The 27289-nt window shown below is 35.2% G+C and overlaps 1 protein-coding gene across 1 annotated transcript; it reads left to right on the top strand.

The window, feature by feature from the left end:
• Window positions 1–752: 752 nt before the first annotated feature.
• Window positions 753–23687, top strand: LOC150076018 (60S ribosome subunit biogenesis protein NIP7 homolog). The gene is made up of 5 exons (XM_090387501.1): window positions 753–853; window positions 6362–6448; window positions 10049–10187; window positions 16277–16417; window positions 23568–23687. Exons 1-5 carry the CDS (start codon window positions 789–791, stop codon window positions 23685–23687), a joined length of 552 nt encoding a protein of 183 aa, XP_090243627.1. The 5' UTR covers window positions 753–788.
• The last annotated feature ends 3602 nt before the right edge of the window (window positions 23688–27289 follow it).

Raw genomic sequence — 27289 nt, 5'->3', positions numbered from 1 at the left:
CCTTCTTCCTTCCCACCTTCATTATGGCGACCCTCGAATAGCCAACAATACATGCGATTTCTGAGATATAGGTTACCGCTTCCTGGCTCCACAAAATTTCCCTGTTTAATCTCCCTCCGGTACTTCCCTTTTCCCATTGCACGGACTTCTCAGAAGAACAACATAACCCGACACTACACAACGCTAACACACACACATTAAACTTTTTAAAAACTCTGGCCTTCACAGAGTTCTGTGTTACACAAACAGAGTACACAGTGCGGAGATGGAGGAAACCCCTGGGGCCGTTAGACATCGAAAGCTTTACAATTTTTCACGGATTTCTTGCTGACCACCTGACAGGCACTATCTGTGCCATCACTGTATATGATTCGCCAGTCGGACATTTCCAAGTGTTGCGGGATGCCTACAGTAGTGGAGATAAGGGTAGTCAATGTTTCGGCTCATGAGTGCATGTACTTGTAATCTTTAAACGCTTAAAAATTTCTTAGTACTGTACTGGATTTTTATGGGTTATTTAGCTGTTTTTTTTTTTTTTTTTTCAGCCTGCACGTAAATTTACGGAAGATTAGTAACCCCATCTGTGACGGTAGAGAATAGTATACTGTATATTCAAATAACATTTTAGACTCAAAACTGCCAATGATTAATAACTTCCAAAACTTAGTTTGGCTGTCGTTTTGCAGACACAATTTGGCATAATTTTTTACCTATATGATATACAGTATATATCGTTTAGAGAGGGCGCTAATGCACAAACTTGTGAATGATTTCTGCGGCGTGTTTTGATGGTAACTATGCGGCCGTTGACGGAAGAGGAGACTAAAATTTTTTTTGAAAAGTTATCCAAGTAGTGAGTACACTGCTTTTGTTTCTTAAAAATGTGTTTTCTTGTATTGTTTTGTAAGGTCTTATGAAACACGAAATATATTATACTATATCTCTGCACTACGTGTTTTTACAAAACGTTGCTAATCCACGTGTGAAACGTTTTTTGGTAATGCATCCATAGAAAGAACGTATTGCGGAGTCTGCCTGATGAATATTAGCAATAGTAGAGGCATTTGATGCAAGAAAGCAAGCTTATGCAGCATCAGCCAAAAAAAAAAAAAAAAAACCACTTCCACTTCACCCCTCTGTTCGTTCAAAATACCTGTCCAGCTGAGCCTTAAACTTATTTAGGCTATCAACCTCCACCACAAGGGATGGAAGTGTTCCACCAACCAACCACCCGCTGGCTAAAGGCAAATTTCCGCACGTCTATCCTACATCTGTCTTTCCTCAATTTGAATTTATGCCCTCTCAGGTGATTTTTCTGAGCTAGAGGAAGAATCCCATCAGCATTGAGCATGCTTAAACCATTCAAGGCTTTATACACCTCTATCAGATCACCTCGCTGGTGCCTAGTCTCCAGACACTGTAATTTGCAAAACTTAAGCCTTTCTTTGTAAGAGCACCCCTTTGTTCCATTCACTAATCTTGTTGCCCTTCTCTGTACTCGTTCCAGCAGCTCTACATCCTTCTTGAAATGAGGCCCATTATAGCCTTAGTCGCTAATGCGCCACTAAAATCCAAACCAAACAAACATCCTTCTTGAAATGAGGCCTCCAGACCTGTATACAGTACTCTAGGTGTGGCCTGACCATTGCCTTATACAATGGAATAATCACCTCCTTATCCCTGCTGGAAAAATTCCTGTATATCATTGACAATACTCCATGAGCTACTCTTGCAGCCCGTCTGCACTGCTCAGAGAACTTCATATCTGCCTGCACAACCACCCCCAAGTCCCTTTCATTCTCTACCACTGTCAGTGTAGTACCACAGAGTTGATACGTTGCTCTGGGGTTGCTGTTTCCCATGTGTAGTACTTTACATTTGTCAATGTTAAACTTCATTTGCCACCTCTCAGCCCATCTGCTCAACCTTTCCAGATCCTGTTGCAGCAGCATAGTGTCAGTAGTGTCCGTGACAACCCTGCCAACCTTTGTATCGTCTGCAAACTCGGACATTAAGCTTGATATACCATCATCAATACCATTTATAAATACAGAAAACAATAATGGACCCAACACTGAGCCCTGAGGGACTCCACTAATAACATTAGTCCACGATGAGCAGTGTCCATTGATTACCACCCTCTGTCTTCTCCCCCTCAACCACCACAATATTAAAGCTGTGTTTATACTTGATCGTTCTGGCTTAACATTTGCATGTAATATAATATGAATGCTGAAGTGGACATTATTACTTTATCATTTTTTTCAGTTCGGTTTGCGACGCGCTCAATTGCGGCTATTTTATTGGCTTTTCAACAAAACATCAAAGTGTTACGTTATTCTAGGTGGATAGCTTTCCCCTGTTTTCAGTCGAATACTAATATTCTTTGAAGAGACACCAGTTTCTTCTCCTCTTCCTTCTGATAATTTTTAAAATATTTCGGTAAAACTTTAGTTTACGGTACTCCCTGGCAGTGGCCAACGACAAGTTTTTGTTTGATTTCCTCCCGAATAAAAATCCAACCTTTTTTCACTAAACAAAAGTGAAACTCGATTAAAAACATAAGCCCTCTTATAATTTTTCCCCTTCTAATTATAACTATTTTTCTCAGTTCACGACCGTATTCGGCAGTGAGGAGTTCAAGCATCTGACTGCAGAATACGGTCGATCTGCCGATCAGCTTGGCAGATTATGATCCATTTAGCATTGGCATTAGTTGAGGCATATGATGCAAGAAAGCAAGCTTATAGAGCATCAGCCAAAAAATAAAATAAAATAAAAAACCCTTCCTATTTCACCCATCCAGTCACTCCAAATGTTTGTCTAGTTCAGTCTTAAATTTATTTAAGCTATCAAATTCTACAACAACAGATGGAAGTCTGTTCCAGTGATCCACTGGCTAAAGGCAAACTTCTGCACATCAATTCTACAACTGTCTTTCCTCAATTTGAATGCTCCCTCAGGTTCTTATTTCCTAAATCGTATAGGAATATATCATAAAATATAGTTATCACAATTATTACACATTAGAAAGACACAATATGGCCCTAGCAGCCTATGTGTCGTTAAACACAACAACAACAACTCAGGTTCTTAATCTGAGCAAGCAGAAGTATCTTATCAGCATTGAGCCTGCTCAAACCATTCAAGGTCTTGTAAACCTCAATCAGATCACCTCGCAGGTGCCTAGTCTCCAGATGCTGCAACTGACAGAATTTAAGCCTCTCCTGGTAAGAGAACCCCTTTGTTCTTCTCACCAATCTTGTTCACCTTCTCTGTACTTTGTTCCAGCAACTCTACATCCTTCCTAAAACGAGGTGTACAGGTCTGTATGCAGTACTTAAAGTGTTGCCTGACCACTGACTTATACAAAGGTATAATCACCTCCTTGTCTCTGCTAGCAAAATTCCTGTATATTATTGACAAAACTCCATGACCTGCTCCGGTAGCCCATCTGAACTGCTCAAAGAACTTCATATCTGAATGCACAATTACCCCCAGGTATTTTCCACTTCCCTGAGTGTAGTACCACATAGTTGGTACATTTCTCTTGGGTGATTGTTACCCATATGCAGTACTTTGCATTTGCCAATATTAAACTTCAGTTTTGCCACTTCTCAGCCCATCTACTTAACTTTTCTAGATCCTGTTGCAGTAGCATACTGTCTTTACTGTCATTAACAACCCTGACAACCTTTGCATCATCTGCAAACTTGGACATTAAGCCTGATATACATTCATTGAGATCATTAATAAATACAAAAAACAACAATGGGCCAGCACCGAACTCTGGGGGACTCCACTAATAACGTTAGTCCACGTAGAGCAGTGTCCATTTATTACCATTCTCTGCCGTCTCCCACTCAACCATCCCTTTATCCATTTCAGCAACTTGCCCTTAATGCCATACTGCTCCAATTTGTATAGCAGTCTTCCATGTGCAACAGTATCAAAAGCTTTCCTGAAATCCAAGTATATGATATCAAAATACTTTTTGCATTCAGTTTCATTGTGACTACATCGTAGTGGCCAATCAAATTGGTCATACAAGACTTCCCTTAACAAATCCATGCCGATTCTGAACTATTATTGCAGCCTTGTCTAGGTGATCCTGCATCACTTCTTTAAACAGTGACTCCATTATTTTCCCCAGAACAGAAGTTAAACTAACAGGTCTATAATTATTTGCATCACCCTTTTGAACCCCCTTTGTGAATTGGAGATACATTTGCACATCTCCAGTCAATGGATACCTCTCCTGAATCTAAGGATGCTCTCATAATTATGGCTAAGGGTTTGCTTACTTCCCTTGCTGCCTCCTTCAATATAACTGGATAGATTCCATCTGCCCCAGGTGCCTTTTTTATGTTTAACTTCAACAATTTCTCTTCCACTTTTCTCTTCGTTATTACAAAATCATTTAGCTCCCTGTTAGAGTTTAGTAAACTTCTGTCCTCCCCTTCTTTACAGAATTATTCATGTGTGAATGTAGATGCAAAATACTCATTCAGGTTGTCAGCTATCTAGGCAGGATCTTTAACAGTCGAACCACCAACATCAAGTGGACCAATCTGATTCATCCTCTTCCTTCTAGAGTTTACATAAGTAAAGAAGTCTGTTGTTTTTCTTTGCATTCTTTGCCAAGGATTTCTTGTAATCAGCCTTCGCTTGCCTAACCTTCTTTGTGACTTGATTACAGACTAGCTTATATCTGCCATAGGCTTCTGTGTCACCTGCTAATTTATATGCATCCCACACATTTTTCTTCTCTGCCATGAGCCTCATTAGTTCATCTGACATTCATTTAGACCTAAATCTTGAGAAATATTTCTTAGTTGGTATGAAAAGCCTAGTACCTTCCAAGATTAATTTCCTGGAGACCTCACATTTAGAATTCACTGTTTTTAACATCATCAGTTTATCCCACTGTATAGAATTCAAAAACTGCCCTAGACCACAGTAATCACCTTTACAAAAACAAAAACCCTTCTCTTTACCTTTCATGTTAGTTATATCTTTAAGTAAATCCCAAATCAGTAGACTGTGATCACTGTCACCTAGGGTTTGCCTAGTTCTTTAAATTTATTCAAACTATCCATCTCCACAACATCAGATGGAGGTTTGTTACCACTATTAATTACTCTCTTGCAGAAAGTAAATTTTTACGCATCCATCATGCCACCACCCTTTCCCAATTTAAATCTGAGCCCCCTTGTATGTGTATCATCTGAGAAAGAGTAAAGATGCCATCAGCATTTAGTTCACTCTGGGAACCCATTTAAAGCCTTAAACACTTCAATCTGGTCTCCTTGCAGATGCTAAGTTTCGTAGTTTCCATATAATAGCTCAATTTGCAGAAGTAAAGTCTTTCCTGATAATAATGCCCTTTTGTGCCACTGCCTGATCTTGTTGCTCTTCAGCAAATCTACATTCTTTCTAAAATGAGGCATCCATATGTAGTACTTAAGATGTAACCTAACCATTGCCTTATACAATGGGTAATCGCCTCCTTATCCATGCTGACAAATTTCTTGTATATCGTCGAGAGAGCCCCACAAGCCAGGCTAGCAGCATATGTGCATTTCTCAGAGAACTTCACATTGGGTTATACAGTTACTTTTGTTTATTTCATTCTCCACTACTTTGAGTGTGATACCATCCACTTGGTATGTTATTGTAGCATTATTGCTACCCAAATGCAGTACCTTGCATTTATTAATGTTAAACTTCTGATGCCACTTTTCAGTTCATCTACCTGATTTATTCGGATTTTGTTGGAGTAGTTCACTTCATTGCTGCCATTAGCCACACTGCTCACCTTTGTATTTATTCATCAGCATATTTAGACATTCAACTTCATATGCTCTCATCAGTATTTTTAATAAGTATTGAAAATAAGGGTCCTCAAGGTTTTGACCTTGAGGAACTCCACTAATAACATTAGTCTGTGAAGAAAAGTGGCCATTAAAAGCACTCTGTGTCCTGCCACACAACCATCCCTTTATCCACAGAAGTGACATGCCCCTAATGCCACACTGCCTCAATTTATTTTTGTGGCAGTCATTTCTGTGGAACAGTTTCAAAAGTTTTACTGATATCTAAGTATATGATAATTATTTTTTGACTCCAGTTCCTTTTTGACTATCTTACAGTAGTAGCTAATAAAAGTGGTCAGAAAAGAACTCCCCTTAACTTCTACTCTTAAGGAATATCTGCTTTTTATTGCTGGACAATAAAAAGCAGGTATATGGAAAAATAGAGAACGGTAGTAAAAGTGTAAGCTTTCTGTGAAAAATTATTTTATACATGCAAAATATATTTATTGATTTTCCTATTTTCTTAGTTGTTTACTTTATTTCAGCATAGGGGAGAATATAAAATTTTTGGTTGACCGACCAGATGGCACTTATTTATTTAGGCTTCACAAAGATAGAGTCTATTATGCCAGGTTAGTATTTTTATTATTGTTGTTATTATCATTATTATTATCTTTCATGTCTTACTTGATTAGAGCTTCATGACCACTTGAGGAGGGAATAATTAATTCTATGTAAAACTAATAAAAACAGTAAATGAACTGACTTTTTTTTACAGATGTCAGTTATGTACTCTTAATTGATATTTGTAGACATACATATCGAAAACACTCTAATACCGAATTTTAAAAGTGAGTGAATGTGTATGATTTAAAAAAAACCCTTCAAAGTTTTTGTCAGTGATTGTAAAGTTATTGGAAATAGCCAGAAAATTATTTGTGTCACAGTCTTGAACACTTTTATTGCAGCAGTCTGCATTTCATGAGCATCTTTGAAATGGAAGTTGTTTTACCCATAGATATTGGGAATGGGGTACCATTCCCAATGTAGGTACAATTTTGTATGGTGGGACAGATTTGAGATTTTTGCAGAGTTAATAGCTGTTTAGAAGAATAATAATGTGGAGAGCAAAAGAGAAAACCTATTTTTTTTATGCCCAACAAGTAATATTTGTGATATGCTTATGTCAAGAAAGGTCAGTAGTCGGGATTATCACCAATAAAGATGTGATCTTGTCTAGAGATCTGAGTGTTATTGAGGATGAGCTTTTTTTTATTTTTTGAAAATAAAGACAATACTGAATTATTTATTGTTATTATTGCTTTTATATTATTTCTCCCTAATTGGAGGTTCCAACTCGTGACAGGTATTGCTACCAAGTACACATGGTGGTTGTTATGTGTGGTGTTACTGTTGGTCAAGGAATTCTCTGACTGTTCAGGATTGAAACTTTCTGGAGTTCCTTGTAGGTGTTCTCTGGGAGACCTATTACTGCTAGGCTGTTATGTAGGGTCTTTGGCACCATACTGGTGGTTGACACCAGTATGGTGGTGGTAGTAGTACCTACTGGTAAATGATACAAGAAAGCAGTTTATACAGAATCAACCAAAAAAAAAACTGCCTCATCTGTCTGTCACTTCCGTGTGAGGGTGTATTTAAGTACATGTGCTTTGAGTGACTAGAGTTCAAGCCCATGACTGCTAAATACATTGCTGTTTCTCGTATTCTCTGTATCCTGTGAACTCCTCTGACCATGTGGTCATCCCAGAGTATAAAACGGAAAATTTATTTATTTATCTACAACGCCAGATGGTAATTTGTTCCAGTAGTTAATTACTCTGTCTGAAAGCAAAATTTTGCACATCTGTCCTGCAGTCAACCCTTTTCAACTTAAGTCTGAAAAAGTTCCTTTGTATGCATTGTCCTGAGAAAGCATTAGCATACCATCATTAAGGTTACTTATTCCATTGAAAGCTTTAAACTTCAATCGGGTTGCCTTGCTATTGCCTAATTCCCAAGCAGTGCAATTTTCAGAGCTGAAATCCTTTTGTGGTGAGAATATCCCTTTGTTTTTGTGACTAATCTGGTTGCTCTCCTTTGCACCTGTTCTAAGAGATCATATCTTTCTTAAAATGAGGCTTCCAGATCTGTGTGCAATACTCAGGATGTGACCTAACCATTGCCTTATACAGTGGGATGATCACTTCCTTGTCCCTACTGGCAAAATTCCTGTATTTCATTAACCCCCATGAGTTGTTCTAGCAGCTTGTCTACACTGCTCAGAGAACTTCATGTTGGAATGTACAATTGCTCCCAGGTCTCTTTCATTCTCTACCATATTGAGTGTGGTACTACCTAATTGGTATATTATTCTGGTATTACTGTTACCCATGTACAGTACCTTGCATATACCAATGGCAAACATAAATTGCCACCTATAAGCCCATTGGCTTAATTTTTCTAGATTTTGCTGTAATAGTATGCCTTAATTCTTGTCATTAACCACCCTACCATTTTTTTATATCATCTGCAAACTTAGACAATAAGTTTGATATATCTTTATCAGTATCCTAAGGGACTCTATTAATAACATTAGTCCAAGAAGAGCAGTACCCATTTATAATCACCCTCTGTCTTCTGCTACTCAACCATCCTTTTATCTATATAAATAACTTGCTCCTAATGCTGCACTGCTCCAATTTGTACAGCTGCTTTTTGTGTGGAACAGTGTCAAAGCTTTACTGAAATCTAAATATATGATGTCAAATTTTATTATTTGATATAGTATATTTTCATCCAGTTCCTTTCTTGCTGCATCATAGATTGGTCCGACAAATCCCAACTTAACCCATGTGGTGATTTCCATATAATTTCATTTCTTTTAAGATGATCCTGCAGTACTTCTTTAACCAGTGACTCCATTATTTTCCCTGGAAAATTAACATAGTATTGTCAGATGGTGTCTTTTTTACTCTTAAATGGTGCCTTAAAGAATTTTGTATGGCAGTACTTCTCCAATGAAAAAAATAATGATGTGGCTAAGGGAAAAATACTAAAAGAATAGTAAATTTCACACTTTTTTTTTTTTTGAAAATTTTAACAAAATTATACAATTTTATCCATTTTTAGTTGTGATTGTGGGTTAATATACAGAAGAAAAAGATTGGGAGAAAGTGCAAACTTGGGAAACTCCATTAATTAAGAAATTAGAAAACAAACCCATCTATCCACCACCTACAGTGAGCGGTCAGAGAGAAAACTGGCCACTCAATTGCAGAAGAAAAATTGTGAGATGGAAGCTTTTTTAGAAGATCTTTATTACCTTAGAAATGTGAAGAGCAATTGATTGAGTTTCTCCTAACTTTATCGTTGAATTTATTCAAAGATGAGTATCATAAGCCAAGACAGCACTGGTGAATTGATGGAATCCATATTGGCAATCATTAATCAGGTGAAAGGTTTCAAAATAGTGTACAATAGCATTGATGGATTTCTACACTACTTTGGAAAATGTTGAGGTAAGTGATAATTGGAAAGGAGGAATTTGTGACCCTTTTTAGGAATTGGCTGGATATGAGTAAGTTTCTATGCTTATGGTTAAACGATTGGAATGAGAGTGAGAGTAAATGCTGGAATACAGTTAAACAACCATGATGATAAACAGTTAATCCTGTTTATCATCATGGTTGTTTAGAATTCTTTTAGTAACCATCCTTCTGTCAGAAGATCCCCAGAATAATCACAGAATGATAGGTGATTACCAAGCTCATTGATGTAAGAGTTAAACTAGGATGCCAATAAGTCAGCTATAATCTTTAGATGCAGATACAATAGAACCATCAGGATGTATTAGATGTGGAAGGATGGATGGACAGAAGCTGCAGCCAATAGCTTTGAAGGAGAGACCAAAGACCTTGGTCACCATTTGGACAAGAAGCAAGTTTCCTACTCATAGCATGTTCAGAGTTAATGAAGATTTGATAGAAAATGGCTGAGCCCTCAACTTTCTTTTTTAATTATTTCTGTATATTTTAGAAATGTATGTGGTATTATTTGTGTTGTTGTGAAAGTAGTAAATTTTATCATTGCTTTTATAATTTTTCACCATTAGAAAGAGATTTGTTTTCTTACTTATAATTGGCATTTATTCTTACCTTAGAAATAACATGTTATATAGTTTAATAAAGCAACTTATTGAATTTTTACTGTTGCTGTTTAATTATATTTTTTAGTGAAGCTTTGATTAAAAAGATTGGTAACATACCAAGAGAAACCTTGTTCAGCTTTGGTACATGTTTTGGGAAGTTCACAAAAACCAATAAATTTAGGTTACAGATCACAGCATTGAATTTTATTGCACCATATGCAAAGGTAATTCTGAAGTAATTTTTTCTCTTTTTTTTAACTCATAATTTTTAATTTTTGAAGTTTTTTTCCCTCTAATTATAAAAATTATTTTGTAGTAATACAAGGTATGTCAACATTAGGTCCTTATTACACAAAAAAGGTATTTGTTAATTATCTTCCCACCAGTAGTTATATCACCACTCTAGCAAGACACTGGTTAGGTTACACTTATAAGTCTAAACTGACCTAAGGGGTGTATTGCTGGTGTGGTGATGTAACTACTAATGGGATGATAATTAATAAGTACCTATAAAAATTATAGCGAAATCAGCAATGCTGCAGATATGGAACAAAGCATATTATATTTCTGCAAACAAAGTTTATTTCTACAACTTTCATTGTTACAAATACTCTATGGCATCTACATTTACAGTGGTATCTAGAGAGCATCTTCTGAACTAGAGGTTGTTTTTCTTTTAAGTTGAGTCATAGTGAATTTATTCATTTTACAGTTATAATTTTTATATATATTGGGATATAAATTTGACTCATCGTGTAGTTTCAGTTCCTATTTCTGTTGGCAAAACAGTACAGCTGACAAAAAAGAGAGTGAATTAGAAACATTAACATCAAGAAAAACATGATATTGCTGTTAGGGAAATTAAATGAATATAAAGACTTTGAAGGAGGAAAAACGAAGGCAAATTTCTGCACCAATCTTTTTCATTATTTGTCCATTCTGTAAAATGAATAAATATTTAATTTAAATATTCATTTAATAAAATGAATATTTTTCATTATTATATGTCCCACTTGTGTATGTATTGTTTGGGAAAGAGTAAAGATGTCATCATATTTAGTTTACTTAACCATTTTAAAGCCTTAGAATATGTCAGTTAGTCTAATTAGTCCCACAGCTAGTATTGCTCTTCTCTGTGCCCTTTCCAACAGATCTACATCCTTCCTAAAAATCGAGATTTCCAAATCTATATGCAGTATTCAAGATGCAGACAAACCATTGCTTTATGCTGTAGAATAATTACTTGCATTTTGTTCCTGCTGTCAGAGTTCCTGTTTATCATTGTCTGCCTTGCTCTGAGAATATTGTTGGACTGTACAATTACCCATAATCGTTCTCATTGTTCACTACCTTGAGTTTGGTGCTACTGAAATGGTGTTATTTTGGGATTACTTGCTACCCATGTGTAGTACTTTTTATCAATGTTAAACCTCAATTGTCATTTTTCAGTCCATCTACCTAGTTTATCTAGATCTTCTTGAAGTAGCTTACCCTGATTAATGCCATTAGTCACCTTTTTATCATTGACAGACTTAGATCTTGAAATACCGTAGTCTTTTTTTTTTACATTAATATCATTAATAAATATTAATGACATTGATGTAGGTATTTCACGTGCAATTGACCTGACACTGAACACTGCACTGTAGGACCCTACTTATAATATTAGTCCATGAAGGGGTATCAATTAATAACTACTGTCATCTTCTACTTTAATTATCACGAGGGGAAAGTCACTACCATTGCAGTAACTTGCCCCTCATGTTGCATTGCTCCAGTTTATAGTTGTTCGTGTTGAATGGTATCAAAAGTTTTACTGAATCTAAGTATATGATGTCAGGATAATTCTTTGCATCCAGTTTCTTTGTGATGAACTCATAGGAGTTAATTATATTCATCAGGCATGATCTCCCTTTAGCAAATACGCTGTGATTGTCTTACAGCTCCATTCATATTACTCCATTATTTTAGAAATACTATGCTAAGGAAAATAATACTTATCATAAATTTTATGGCAGCATCTGCAGTTAAAAAAGATTTGCTTCTTTGCGGCATAGCGCATCTACCACTAACTTTATAGGCATTAACATAGATATAGCCGCAGATAATAAATTATATTCACCCTCACAGAAATATACTTGAATCTAAATCAAAGTTTAAGATCTATGATTACTGACTTAACCTTTAGAAAACACCCTTGAATGTCTCACAATTATAGCTAAAGGTTTGCCTACTTCTTTTTTTGCTGCTGCTATTTTTAATAGAATCTAGAAACTGCAGGTGACTTTCTTACTTTTAGTTGTAATGATTTCTTTTCTAGCTTCTTTTTCCTCTCATTTATTACAAAATCATTTAACTCTCAGTGAGTATTAGGTTGATTGCTAATATCCTCATCTCTAAAACTTCTTGATGTGTGAATATAAATGCTAAATATTTACTACTTTGTACACAATTAACCAGTGATGCTTATTTGCTCTAACATGCCTAATCTACTGAGCAATTTGATTACAGATTAATATATACTTAATGTAGGATTCTGTGGTCCCATCCATTTGTCTGCTGTGCCACTAAACTGCTCAGTTAATCTGATATCCATTTTGGTCTAAGCCTTTAACAGTATCTCTTATTTGGCATTAAAAGCTTAGTTTCTATGATAAATACTTCCCATTTCACATTTGTATTTGTTAATGACATTTTGAACAAGGTGGCCAACACCTGAAATGCAGATATTTTTGTGCCTCTTCTATTCAGTTGTATCATCCCATCTTACTTTAAAAAATTCTATCCCATGATCCTTCCACACATCTCTTCAGGGCTAAATTGATTGACAAGACTCTGATCAGGAACTCTCTCCTATGATGCCTTTGAGCTCTTTCTTAATGTCACTTCATATCTGTTACGTATAGTTTCAGATTGCCTATCATTACCCATGTGTACCACAGTATACCACTTTTGTGCCTTTAAAAGGTAAGTTAAACAGTTGGTGATGACTGTTTACAATATCACTAGCTTTTGCTCCTGGAAGACATACCCAAGCCCTATTTTACTTATGAAGAAGTATAATAATATTTTAAACTAAAGAAGCATAATGTATGCACATATACTTCTTTAGTTTGTTAAAATATTGATTATGTGAATTAAAATTTTATATTTCATTTCAAATATAAAATTTATATATGTTGCTGTAAAAGCCCAAAATCTAGTAAATCCTAGTTTTTACCAGTTCACTTTGGTAAAAGTACAAAATGGTTTATTTTGGACTTTTATTACTGTTATATGATTAATTTTCAGATTTACCAGTTTGCAACAGTAAAAGCCAAGAATATCAACACGTTTCACTTTATTTCAACTTTTACAACTCTGATGGCGCCTCCGTAGCCAGGTGGGAAGGAGCAGCAGTGCGTAACACACGCTTCTTGATTAGACTGGGGTTCGAACCCGTCACCACCAAATACGGAGGATGCTGAAAGGTCAGGGAATGACCACCGCATATCCCGGAGCAATATGGCCTTAGTTGCTAATGCTTCTAAAAACCAAACAACAACTCTGATACAGAGAATTATAGTATTCAGCAGGTTACATTGGTAACAACTGATTTGATAATCACATTTGTGAATTATTTTTTTCCATTATCTTACTGAGGTTCTGTATGTCAGGCTCTGAATATAATGAATATTTAATAGCAGATATAATCTCCCTTTGCCCTTTTAAAGATCAAAAAAAAGTGAATGAGCCAGGAAATTATTATTGCTTCCCTTACTGCACTGTCTGATTATTACTGATATATCCCTCATCCCCAAAAGATCATTGGTGCAGTGAGAAAAGGAAAGGTGATAATTTCCTGCTTCATTCACTTTTCCAGTTTTAAACAAGGGCAATGGGGGGAATATATTTCATAATCTTGCAAAGTTTACTGTGTTACATATTCACTGTTTTGAGTATGTTATAACATATAGTGAATATGTTATCTAGACAACCTTGTGGTGATAAGAGATATATAGAAAACTTTTTTTGATATTTCAGACTTTTACCAACAATGGTAAATCCTAAGGTTTACCAGGTTTTGGGCTTTTACAGCAACATATAAATTCATATTTTTATATCATTTATATTACATTTGAAATAAAATTTATATAAGCTGAACCCAAAAAATTATAATTTATAGACTTGCATAGTTTTTGACAAAAAATATTCTCACACAATGCTATTTTCACTTTAAAGATGAGCTAATTGTGAAATCTATAAGTGTGTGTAAAATCCTTTATTGCCAAAATATATAAAAATAAATAATACATATACAGGACAATACATATCAGTATCCTTTTACTAAGGGACTTACAGAACATCTAGAGATTATTCATCTTCATCAGCAGTGATGCGATAAAGCTCAGATATTCAAGATCATAAGTAAGAATCAATTGCAAAAGTGTTATTTAGCTCAAAAGTAGCATTAATGAAGTAGTAATTACACTTCTTTAGTCTGTGAAACAGTGATCAGAGTACAGAAGTAACACATAGATAACCAGTTTTGAGGAATCCTCCATTTTAACAAATTTAAGGAAATCAGACTGTCATCTCTACCAGAAATGTAGACTATTGATATACAGAATACTTGAAAAAAGTAAATTAGTTTGGAAGCAGTTATTCAAGGAACTCTGAATGTGACTCCAGGATTTGCATATGTGTCCTTTATATATGTGGCTCCAGGATTTGTGTTCCCCAAATGCACAGCCTTACATTTAGAAGCTTAATGTTTCTAAATGTAAAAATGTTGTCATTTTTCAGATCATATACAGATAGTTCTCGACTTTACGAGTTAATTTGTTCCTACTGCGCACTCATAAAGCAAGAATTTATTTCCCATAGATATAAGGTTAAAAATAGGGGTTATGTTATAAACAATGAAATTAGTTAGCTAATTAGTTTATGTTTAAACAATGATTGATTTATCGAAAGAAATGAAAATGAAGCCTGTAAAATCAAGCAAGTTATAATAATAGAGAAATTATTTACGACTTACAAATGTTAAAGAATGTTTATTTTTCATCATCATCAACTAAATGCACACTCGTTGGATTTAGTTGATGATGATGAAGAATGCACACTTTAACAACTTGCCTTGGATACCTCATCAATACCATTTATGAAAATTAGAAATAGGAAGGGACCCTAACACTGAAGAACTCCCACTTATTATGCTGCTCTACCCTAAGTGACTATTTATGACAACCCTCAGTTTCCTATCCTTTAGCCAGCCTGCAATCCAACAAACATTCTTGTTTATACTCTGCCATGACCACCAGCTCAGAGGAGTTTACAGTAAATCATGAATATACAACTGTTAACTGTATTTAGCAGTTATATAGGCTTGAACTATGGTCCACTCAGAGTGTGTACTACCCTTGCTCCTGACCACTTGGTTACATCAGACCTAAAATTCTTTTTTTATATTCTGGCACAACCACCCAATTAGAGGAGTCTACAGTAGATCATGAATACGATCACTAATCATGCTTAGCATGTCATGGGAGCTGAAGCACAGTCCACTCAAAGAGCATGTGCTGCTGCACTCTCACTCCTAACCACTCTGCTACAACTCCAGCTTCTTCAGGTTATATTGCAGCATTCCATGATGGACAGTATCAATGTACAAGTAGTTATGTACATTACTTAAAACATGTTAATGTACATTTTTGGATTGATGAGAAGTTCTAATAATTTCAAAAAGTTACATTTTTGTAATGACTACTAGTTAGTAACACACAATTCAAATTGAGTTGTCATCAATGTGTCATTTAATTGAAGCTAAAGTGTCATCTTTCTTCCCCCACCCTTGTCAACATCAAACTCTGTCACTGGATACAGACAATTCAATGACTTTTTTTAATAGCACTTACAAGCTGTAACCTCAGTTTAAAAGCACCAGCTTTGTATGGAGGTAAGAAAAAGTGTGGCTTATATTCTAGCAAATAGTCTGTTTGGGATTCCATAAAGTGGTACCACCTTACTATCCCTGTGGTTGTTATATGCTCAACTATATTTGCACAGTAAAAAGTGTAAGTTGAGAATTACTTTTCATGCAAATAATATATATTTTTTGTTTTTCAATTCCCTATTTCCCCATTTCAAACTTCCTACTTTATAAAAAACTTGCAGAAAGAAAGGATTTTCTGTGTTCTAAGCTTTGTATTTTTTAATATTTTTATTTAAAATTAATATAGAAGCAATAATAGACATATATTATATTTTTAATGAGTAATTTTATTCAAGTGTTGGTAAAGGGTCATTTATGCCTGTTGTTTATTTTTAATAGCATAAGATATGGCTGAAGCCCGGTGCTGAACAGCAGTTTCTTTACGGTAATCATGTGATGAAGTCTGGTTTGGCAAAAATCACAGAAAGTACATCGAAGTACCAAGGAGTGGTAATTTATTCTATGAGCGATATGCCGCTAGTATGTAATATTTTAATTTAATGAGAATTAATGTAATAGTATCAGTTTAGAAACTAATGGTCTCTTTCTTGAATTCAAGAAAGAGATTATTAGTTTCTAAACTGATAATCCTGTTAAATGAAAATTTTGCTATAATGAAATTATTTCCAGATCTTGGGTGGTGACTCTCTTTTGTTCTTTTTTAAGCCTCATTTGAATGAAAAATTTGGTACAATTCAAATCCAGTACATAAAACATACTGGTTTACAGAGAAAGAAAAATTGTATGCGTATCTTGAATGGTTATTGCGGGAACAAATAAACACTAATTTGTCATATTGAAACTTATTACTTAGAATGCCATGTTTGGTGCCCTATATCATAATACAACTGAGGAAGGAATAATGAATTTGGTACTAATTCACCCATTTGAAGTGAAATCTGCTTGTGTGTAGGTTTTACTTGAAATGAGTGAATTGGTATTAAATAAACAAGGAAAGTTAAATGTGTGAAAACATTTTGAAACATTGCTTAATACATAAAGATTTAAGCTCAGCAAGTGATTAAGTAAGGTCTTGATGTGTTTTGTTATTCTACTAATGACTATTAATAATTACTATTGTGCCATTGTAGGTCTCTTCTGAGTATCCTCTGATCATGTGTGAACCTCCATGATTTGCTGGATGGTGGTGGTACCATTTTGCTTCCATTTAATGATACTATCACTGATGGTCAGCTATGAATTAGGGGGGCTGTCAGCAGTTACAAAAATTGAAAAGCTAGCAATGTGGACAGTCATACCCCCTCGTGGCATCAGTCAGATCAGCTCAGCTTTGCATACCATGACGAGAACAACCAACTTGTGTGACTCATACACCTTCCTTATATTACCAGCCTGAGTTGCTTGCTGGGAAGGGCAAACTATAAAAGCAGGGATATCTAGATACTTTTTGGAGGGTAGTGTAAATTTCATTGCTGCTGACCTAGCCTTTGTATTGGCTCTTAAGGGAAGACCTTTAGTTGGAATTGATTAAGTTTTCATTCCAGGTGCTTTTAGTGTTGGAAGAGAAGTTATCCCCCCCCCTCCTCTGATGGGTTAAATCAGTTTGATTGATTTATTTTAACAGGTTAAAAAAATAAAAAACTGAGAGTGCTGAGATACTGTTGAAATCAAATATTTTGCTTTATATATAAATTAAGAAGTTCTTATTTGGCAATTGCTATAAGAAAAATATGGCAATTGCTGAAAGAAAAACTTTACGGATGACCTATCCTTCATACAGACAATTCAGTGACTTTATTGAATTGTCTGTACAAAGGTATTGTAAAAATTAACTTTAAATGGAAGCAGTAGTGGTCTTTACCATGAGTAGGCAAAAGGATCCTGGTTTCAGGTACTAGTTTTCCTATTGATTGATAGGATTATGTTCCTTTGTTGGTTGGTCTGGCCAGTGACATGTTAGTCAGTAGTATGGCTGAAAGCACTACTGGGAAGAGTTCTAGGCTGGTTTGTTAGCCTATTTGTGTAATAATTAAAGGGAGGGTGGGATGATTGTTGGGATAATTTGCTGTTTGGGAATAGTGCTGGCCAGTAGGGTGAAGGGATGACTGTCCTCCCCCTATTTCTAGTGAATACATCAGCAAGTGTATCTGTTATGAGTTATTTGTGATGAATGTTATTTTTATTATAATTGTCATGAATGGATTTACCAAGAAAGCATAATTCTTTTTAAGTCTTTTTTTTTTTTTTTTGGTAGTTGTTGGCACATCAGCTTCTATGGCCATAATGCACCTACCAAGGTTTTTGCAGTACTTTTATCCAAGCCTGAGGCAGGATTCGAACCCGCGACCTTTGGGTTGCCAGGCTGGCATTTTAATTCTTGTTGAAATCTTAAATTTCACACATTCTTGTTTGTTATTCTTCTTTATGATATCTATTTTCTACTTCTTTCAGATGAGAAGAGAGGTTAGTTTCCTTGAGAGAAAAGAGAACACTCCACTGTTACAGTATATTTATAAATGCATAGATACAATTGACAAATGTATAACTTTGAATAATTGAGGAATAAGGTGAAATGAATGAGAAATAATGTTTAAATACTGATGAAGAGCTCTTCTAGTTCATCAGTATTTAAAAAAAATTAGGAAATTGGAGTCCTCAACTTCTACATCTATATCACATCCCACACCAGAGCAATTTGTAATGTATGGCCTTACTCCCAAAATTTTTTCTAAATTTGTACCTTTATAATTTAAGTTCTCCCAAGCAGTTATAAATACAGCACACTCTTGATTTACCGGAATTGGATGAACTGGGAAGTGGATTAACCCAGACACTTCGACTCCAAATTAAAAAAAAAAAAAACAAAACTAGAAATCATTAATAACTAAAATAGGTATATAAGCGACAAGAAGTGGCATAAGTTGTCATTGGCCGATTATACATAGTGTGCCTATTATCTTGCAACCTCTGCTGTCTTCACACACGCCGCTCAAAAAAAAAAAGGGGGGGAGAGATATCAAATGTTTAGTTTGTTTTAGTGCGTTGCATCGATTGTTGTGTTCAATCACACCACAAAAGGACAAATTTTGTTTTGTTATTTATGTCAGAGATGTCGGAATTTTTTTTATAGTAGCTATTTATTTTTATTTATTTTTTTTTTTTTTTTGTTTAGAAATTGTGAAAATGATGGGCAAACACAAGAGTTGTGCTTTCAATTAAACAAAAACTTGAAATTATTCAAAAGTTTGAAAACAGTGCATCCGTTAAATCTCTAAGGAACCATTATAATGTTGGTGACCAAACCATACGTATCATTGAAAAAAATAAAGGGAAGGTATTAGATTTAAAATCGACATCGTAAAAAATAAAGGGAAGCATCGTATTGGACACGCAAGTAGTATGTATTAAGTTTTTTTCATCTATTGCTGTACTTTTTACGTAGGTTGCCGAACATTTTTCGATACAGTAAATCCCTGACTTACGTAGCTTCGGACTTATGTTATTTATATTTTTTTTATATGACTGAAGATTTCAGTGAAGGGACACACATTTCACTATAATAACTTAAAAACCCACAGAATTCCAGCTATCGGTATTATCGCAAATGCAATAAGATCGAATTTACAATCCATTTATAATAGATTGCACTAATAGAAAAGCCCAGTAACTCGGAAAGTGCAAATTGTTTTATGGCAGTGACCTCCAGAAATGTGCTTTAGTTAAATGTGAACTCGCATGAGGTGATAATAGTGAGTTTTCGCCTTAACCCTGTAAAGTTCTTTTCAGAAAATTTAATTTTGACTGTTAATAACCTAAGAGACTAAGTTTGATCTAAGAGAATAAGTGACAGTGGTACTAGTTAATCTATCAAGAAAAAGAAAGCAATCGAGTTGGATCAGAAAATTAAAAGAAAAGGATGTATAAAAATGGCCAAACATCAAGTATCGCGCAGAATTCAGATTTGTCATTGGCAACGCTGAATGCAATAAAGAAAGACAGAATACGAGAAGCGGTCGGCACCAATGAAGCCAACTATAATAACCAAGGCTACGAGATACATATCAGCTTTTACAGTACAATAATATGCATTTTTTCTTCCTTTTATGTTTTCTTTTCTTATGTGCCACTCCGGCTACTTCACTGCTGTCCCCCAGATAGTTTTTAATTGAACTAATTAAAAATATAACTATTTTCTTCATTCTTCTGAGGATATTATGTGGTTTTTGTAATTTTGGCATATCACGGATATAGCAGCAATATTTTATTAGCCATTCCCGAGTTACGTAAAACTCGACTCGCACAAGAAGTCCTGGAACGTATCTCTTACTGTATTTTTGGATTAACCCGGAAATCAATTACCTAGGAATATTTTTTTACCATCTATCCCGGAAAATTGAGTCTACTGTACATCCCATACTAAATAGTGTTCTCCTTTCTCTCCAAATCATACTTTGTAAAGGTGCATTATGGCCTTGCTGCCCTTCTGCCGTAAAGCCCATAAACAAACATACTTTGTAACCTGTAACCGTGTGCCTTCAATAGCTGTATGTTATTCTGAAAATATAGTTTCGAAAGATCAGAAACAGTTTTACTGAACAGTAGATGTTTCTCACTGGGTCATTTTGTTGTGGGAATAGGTTTTTTTTTTTTTTTCTTTTCCTTCGCACAAGAATTTAAATATAATTTGAACATATCAAGGCTGGCAATATTACAAAATAGAATCAGTGAAAATGTTTTCCTAAGATGTATAAACACATTAATACAGTGAATTCCGGTTATTTGGGCCACCAGTTAATCGGGGCAGCCGTTTATTTGGGACAGAACCCAATTGAGAAAATAGCCAGGGTTTACTTTGCTTAATTGGGACAACATGCCGTTTAATCGGGGCAGGAGACTGCAGCACTGGAGATTAACCCTACGATTGTGTCCGACCATACCACGTGGCTCAGTCGGATTTCTGGAGGTCACAACCATAAAACCAAAACAATTAGCAATCACCCGTTTATCGGGCTTTTCGGTTAGTGCAATCTATCATAAATGGATAGCAAACTTGATTTTATTGAATTTGCGATAATACCGACAGCTGGAATTCTGTGGGTTATTATGGTGAAATTTGTTTACACTTCCATGGAATCTCCAATCATATAAAAAAAATTAATTTTCAGAATCTTCTCTTCATTCCTATTTTTAAAGCTTTGTAACTTGATACTCCGTTCTCACTTGCACGTATCATGTTATTTGCAATTTGTGTGCGCCGTGTACTTTGTTATTGATTGCTTATCTTTTTACTGTTTTAAGTTTTAACCCCCACCCACAAATATCAGCGAACAGAAATGTCAACTAATTAGTATGTAGATATTACAGTACGTATTAATTATTCCGATTATCACGTACATTCTTCCGATTTTCAGGTATCATTTAATTTTTAAGGTAATAAAGGGTAAATTTGTGTTTAATATATCTTTACTTTTATAGCCAGTGGGTAAAATTCCTCCTATTTTTGCTAATTAGAATTGCTGTTTAATAGAATTAAAATTTAATTCACAATGTATAGTGAACCATACTTTACTATGGTGACTCCATCGTAACGTGATTTGATTGTACAGTGAACCAATTGTAAAGTGGGGATCCATTGTATTTTTACCTTTTTAACGTGAAACTTCGGATAATTGGGGCAGACGCTTAATCGGGCCAAAACGCACTAGTCCCGATGTACCCCGAATCGACTGTAATTACAAAATACAGGCACTTCCCGACTTACGTAAGGGTTGTATTAAGAGGAACTCTGCATAAGTCAAATTTTACATAAGTTGGAATTTCCCTGAAGGCTTATGCAGCACTCGAAACTTTGCTTGCTGAATTTGATTGAAGCAAAAAAGAAATGTTTTCAACAAACATGTAAATAGAATTATTTATTCAATATTTTTTTACCTCGTGAGGTAAAATGACAAAACTATGCAATTACAAAAATTTCCATTATAAAATTGCAAAAAAAGAGAGGGGACAGGCATAACGTCAGCAAGTTTTACCTTTCTATCATCGACCACTCAGTGGTCAAAGGCTGTGGAAATTTAGAAGGGGTTCCCATCCATATTATTAATACCTTTTCCATCTTTGATATAGCACCTGAATGCTGTTTTGTAATCACTGTTGTTCTTAAATGCATTAATCCTTTAACAGGTTCTTTTATATGTGCACTGTCCTTTGAAATAGCATTCACTGTTGAAGCAGTGAGACTTAATTCCCATGCAATAGATGACAAACTTTTTCCTACTTCATACTTAATCATCTTCATTTCTAGATCAATTTTGTTTCGTTTCCTGGCACTGCCAGCACTTGAGCTTTCTGTTGGTCCCTTTTCCTTCATCATTGTAATACGTAAATAGGAATGAAGAGAAGATTCTGAAAATTTATTTGTTTCATATGATTGAAGATTTCATTGAAGATTTCACACATTTCACCATAATACCGTAACGTAAAAACCCACAGAATTCCAGTTATCAGGATTATCGCAAATGCAATAAGATAGAGTTTACTACCCGTTTATAATAGATTGGACTAACAGAAAAGCCCGATAAACTCGCAAGTGCAAATTGTTTTTATTGTTTTTTGGTCGTGACCTCCAGAAACATGCTTTAGAAAAATATCACAAAGACATTCAAAAATTGATTCTTATAACGGGAACATATGATAACAATGAAAGTGTAGTGCAATTTCCATTATAAATATGACCTTTTAGAGAGATAAATAGCTTAGGTATATAGTGAAAATTTTAACTTCCGGGGTCTTGGAACAAATTACAAAAAAAAAAAAAAAAAAAAAAATTGTTATTGTGTTCAAAATATGTTTCCATATTTTTTTCAGTTTGCACCGGCCGGCAAAAATTTGCTTGCATAAAGTTGAATTTGGGTCAGTCAAGTATTATATAAGCAGAGTTCCTGTGCTTTGTTTTGGAGAAGATTTTTAAAAAAAATTATTTCCACACATTCCATGTTTCAGCTGTCATCTGGAGAATGCATATTGCTTCTCTATTTAACTTAGATTGTACAAGAATAAATAGCACTAGATCTATGAAAACTATCTCTTCTATTCTCTTAACAGATAAAAAATAACTTTACTTAAAGAAAAAAACATTTTTATTCTGATTTAAACTTTTCCTGATAATGCAGTTAATAACAAATCTAATTTAATAGTTTCTCATCTCTTTTAACACTGTTTTGTTTTACAGTGTCTCGTTTTGGAGGGTAGTGTAAATTCCATTGCTGCTTGCATATCTTTGATATGCAAACAGCAATGAAATTTACATATGCTGGCATATTTTTGATATGCGAAGAGCCAATGAAATTTACAGTTTCAATTAAATTTTATTTTCATTCTTGGTAACAATGATAAAACAAAAGGGTAAACTTAAAGCTAAGTATAGAAAACACATTTAGACGTTAACATTATAAAATTTTATAATATTAATTGTTTTTGACAAATGTGATCATAAGATTTAACGAAGTTAGGTATAATGTCTTTCAGTATTTGCCAGGGCTTCACTTGTAGTTACAGAAAGTTTAAGACATAGGAGGGGGAAAAAAATTTTTTTTATTTAACAATCTATGCTATTACATTTTTATGAATATATTTTTTCTTAGCACTCACACGTTTGATTTTGTTTTTTTAGGGATTTGGGGTAGCTGCTAAAGCCACAGCAGAATGTCGTCATGCCAGTCCTATGACAATTGTTGCCTTTCACCAAGCTGACATAGGAGAGTATGTACGAAATGAGAGGTTACTGACATAATTCAAATATGTAAATATTCTTTAATAAATGTGTTAATTTTCCCTCTGTGTGTGTGTCTTATTTTTATGGCCATTTAGTGAAAAAATATTAATTCTGCTTGTTGAAGTACACATTTTATAAATCCAGTTGTTTGCTGGGGATGGGGGGAAATTAAACTTTACTTTTAAAGATTTCTGGTAAATACAGATTAGAATACTGGGTGTTCCAAAAATATTTTTTGATCATCATTAATTCTCGATATGTAGCACCAACCAATAGCTGGCAAATCTGTGTTGATATGAATTCTATGAAATTAATTTAGATCCTCTAATGACATTCTCAAAGTTGGGTGACATTTACAGAATTGAAGACTAAGTTAGCACTAGGAAATAACATGCATTCTTCATAATTCAGCACAACTCATATTAGCCGACCGGGCTAGCCGAGTGGGTAAAGCACCTACCCGGCAACCCAAAGGTCGCGGGTTCGATTCCCGCGTCGGGCTTGGATCAAAGTACTGCAAAAACCTTGGGAGGTGCAATATGGCCACAGAAGCCGATGCGCCAACAACTACCAAATCAAAAAAAAAAAAAAACAACTCATATTAATATTTTATTGAATTTTTTTGTTGTAAAACCTATCTTACAACATAAGCTACAAAATGCAATGAGTTAGTCCAAAGTTCATACTTGCCAACTTTTACATTTCCATAAAATTTAGACAAAACCTAAATTATTTTATATTTCAGTGACGTCTTATATTTTTCCACTGTAGACACCAGTAAAATTGTTTTTTGATAAAGAAAAGTAAATCAATGTGTTTGCTTTATGTACTGATATCTTTCCCAATATCGTTTTCAATAACAAACATCTTTTTGGTATTTTTTTTTTTTTTTTTTTTTTTTTTATGAAAATCCCAAACACAGGAGGTATTAGAACCTATAGTACTTTGTACCATGCATGGGTTGGAGGTTGAGAAGACGAAACAAGATGTTGGAGGTTGAGAAGACGAAACAAGATATTGGTTGACATTAGACTAATTTTCAGGAAATACGTATGAAGGAAGGTTCCAGAAAACAGCTATTGAATGAATAAACAAGGAAGATGAAAAGTTGGTTCTGTGAGTTTGAAGTTGGACAATAAATGGATGTTGGCTGGTTGCATCATGTGTTTGGACTGTTTTGAAAGAGAGAGTGGGAATTATAGAAGCCAATTCAAAACAGTGCCCATGGAAGTATATGTAGAAAAGGCAGGCAGCAGAAACAGTACATTTATGAGAAAGAGAGTGGAGAGACTGTTAGAGATGAGTCATTAATTTACCTAGCTGCTTTCTTCTGAATGGAATCTAGAAACCTAAAAATCAAGTTTTTTAGATGCAAATGAAGCAATATTTGTAATGTGCTTGTGCCAAGAGAGATTAGAAGTAAGTGTAATACCCAAAAGAAATATATCATTTTGACTAGAAATTGAAGTGCCACCAAAGAAAAGCATAGGTGCAGAAGAATCCTTTTTGCAAGATATAAGACAGGACAGTTTTAGAAGGATTGAAATCAACTAAGTTGTCTTCTAGGAGAATTACCTAGAGATTGGCAGCAGATATTCGAAAAGTGAAAAGTTGAAGCTGATTGAGCAGGTCGAGGTTTCTCAAAATGGAAAGTGGAATGCAACGTGCTATCATCAGCAAAACTATGGATAGGATTTCTGGTCAATGGAAGGAGGTAATTAATGTACAAAAGGAAAAGAGTGAGGAAAAGAACTGAACCTTGGGGGGACACCATCATTAGTGGAGAAGATAGAGAGCCATCTACTATCACCCTCAGTGAGCAGTCAGAGAGAAAACTGGATAACCAATTACAAAAAACAGTTGGCAAAGCATAAGATGGCAGATTGTCTAGAAGTCCTTTAGGCCAAACATGATCGAAAGCCTTTGAGATATCAAGAGCAACTGCTTGTGTTTAACTGAACTTTTCCATTGAATTTGTCCATAAATGGGTAACATAAGCCAGAATATCACCTGTGGATCGACACTGATGGAATTCATACTGCCGATCGTTGATCAGGCGGAAGATTTCTAGGTAATTTAAGAGTTGGCGGTCAATTGATTTCTCCGTTACTTTAGAAAGAGTAGAATTAATTGCAATGGGATGATAATTGGGTGGGAGGGATTTGTCACCCTTTTTAGGAACTGGCTGGATATGAGCAAATTTCCAAGCAGAAGGAAAAACACCTTTGGAATAAGAAAGTGAAAAAAAGGCAGCAAAGAACAGGAATAAGTTCAGGAACACAGGTTTTGAGAGCAAGTGGAGAAATACCATCAGGACCTGGAGCTTTCTTAGCGTCAAGATTGGTCAAAATTCTTCTGACATCCTTTTGCTGGAAGACCACAGGAGGCATTGAATGGAGCATGGTGGGAGGTGTTTTACCAAGATCCTTGATACATGAGTTGGAAAAAATGGAATGCTAGCAGGTCAGCTTTATCCTTGGTTGAAGTGACAATAGAACCATCTGGTTTTGATAGAGGTGGGAGCAGAGATGAGCAAACGTTGTGGCCAATAACTTTGGCAAGAGACCAGAATGCTTGGCTACCATTAGGGTAAGAAGCAAGTTTTCTACTCTTAGCCTGTTCAAAATCTAGTTTGGACTGATTAATAACTGCTTTACAATTGTTGCGAGCTTTGGTGTAGGCAAAAAATAAACTGAAGAATTAGAAACAAGCCAATTACGATATGCAATGTTCTTCTCTTGTGAACAGCCTTAGCACATTTATTGGAAAACCAAGGTTTAGATAAAAAGGATGAGATTTTAAAGTGGAGTGTGGAATAACGGATTCTATTTCTACAAGAATAATGTCACTGACATGATCTGAGCAAACGTTGACAGGAATTTTGAAACAGTAATCCGACCAAGGAAAAAAGAAATCTCACAGGTCATCCCATTCGGCATTCTTGTAATGCCATACAACACGAGGTTGGGAATAGCCATGAGATAAAGGCTCCATTGGAGAAGAGATAATCACCAAGTTGTGATCTGAAGTGCCTATAATGGACCACTCACTTCGACTATGTACTTAGAAGGGTTTGTGAAAAAAGATCAAGGGTGTTGGCTGTATGGATAGGATTGTCTGGTATTCTGGTAGGTAAATGAACAATCTGTGCAAGGTCATTAGTAATTGCAAAAGCCTCAGCATCTCAACCAGCTGGGTCTGTGTGACTAGAAAATGGAAGCCAGCTACTCTTGTGAACATTAAAATCAGCACACTCTTAGGAAAGTTGGCTGGAGGCAAAAGGAATCGTAAAGCGAATAATTTGGGCAACTGAGATGAGTAGTGGTTGAATCAACTGATAACTGAGATTCTGTCAGAAAAAAGTACATGGGGTTTGGCAGACTAAGTAGAAATGGGCATCACTGAGACAACAAATATTTGTGAAATGAACTAGGAAGTGTTTAGGAGGTTTGGATATTTTTGCAGATAAGTTTGCTCTAATAGTTTGACAATTCATGGTGTATTCAGTAGTAAGAAAAAGTGGGGGGTGTTGATGTATGAAGAACACATGTATATACCAGATCCTTAACATAACGTGGCCTCAACAATGCCCCCCGCATACACACTACTTGGACTCCCTC

This window comes from Mastigoproctus giganteus, chromosome 13 (assembly GCF_048544385.1).
Source record: "Mastigoproctus giganteus isolate SK-2022 chromosome 13, ASM4854438v1, whole genome shotgun sequence".
NCBI classification, from domain to species: Eukaryota; Metazoa; Arthropoda; class Arachnida; order Uropygi; family Thelyphonidae; genus Mastigoproctus; species Mastigoproctus giganteus.
The sequence above is the reverse complement of the archived record's forward strand: the minus strand, read 5'-3'. Positions and strand labels throughout refer to the sequence as shown.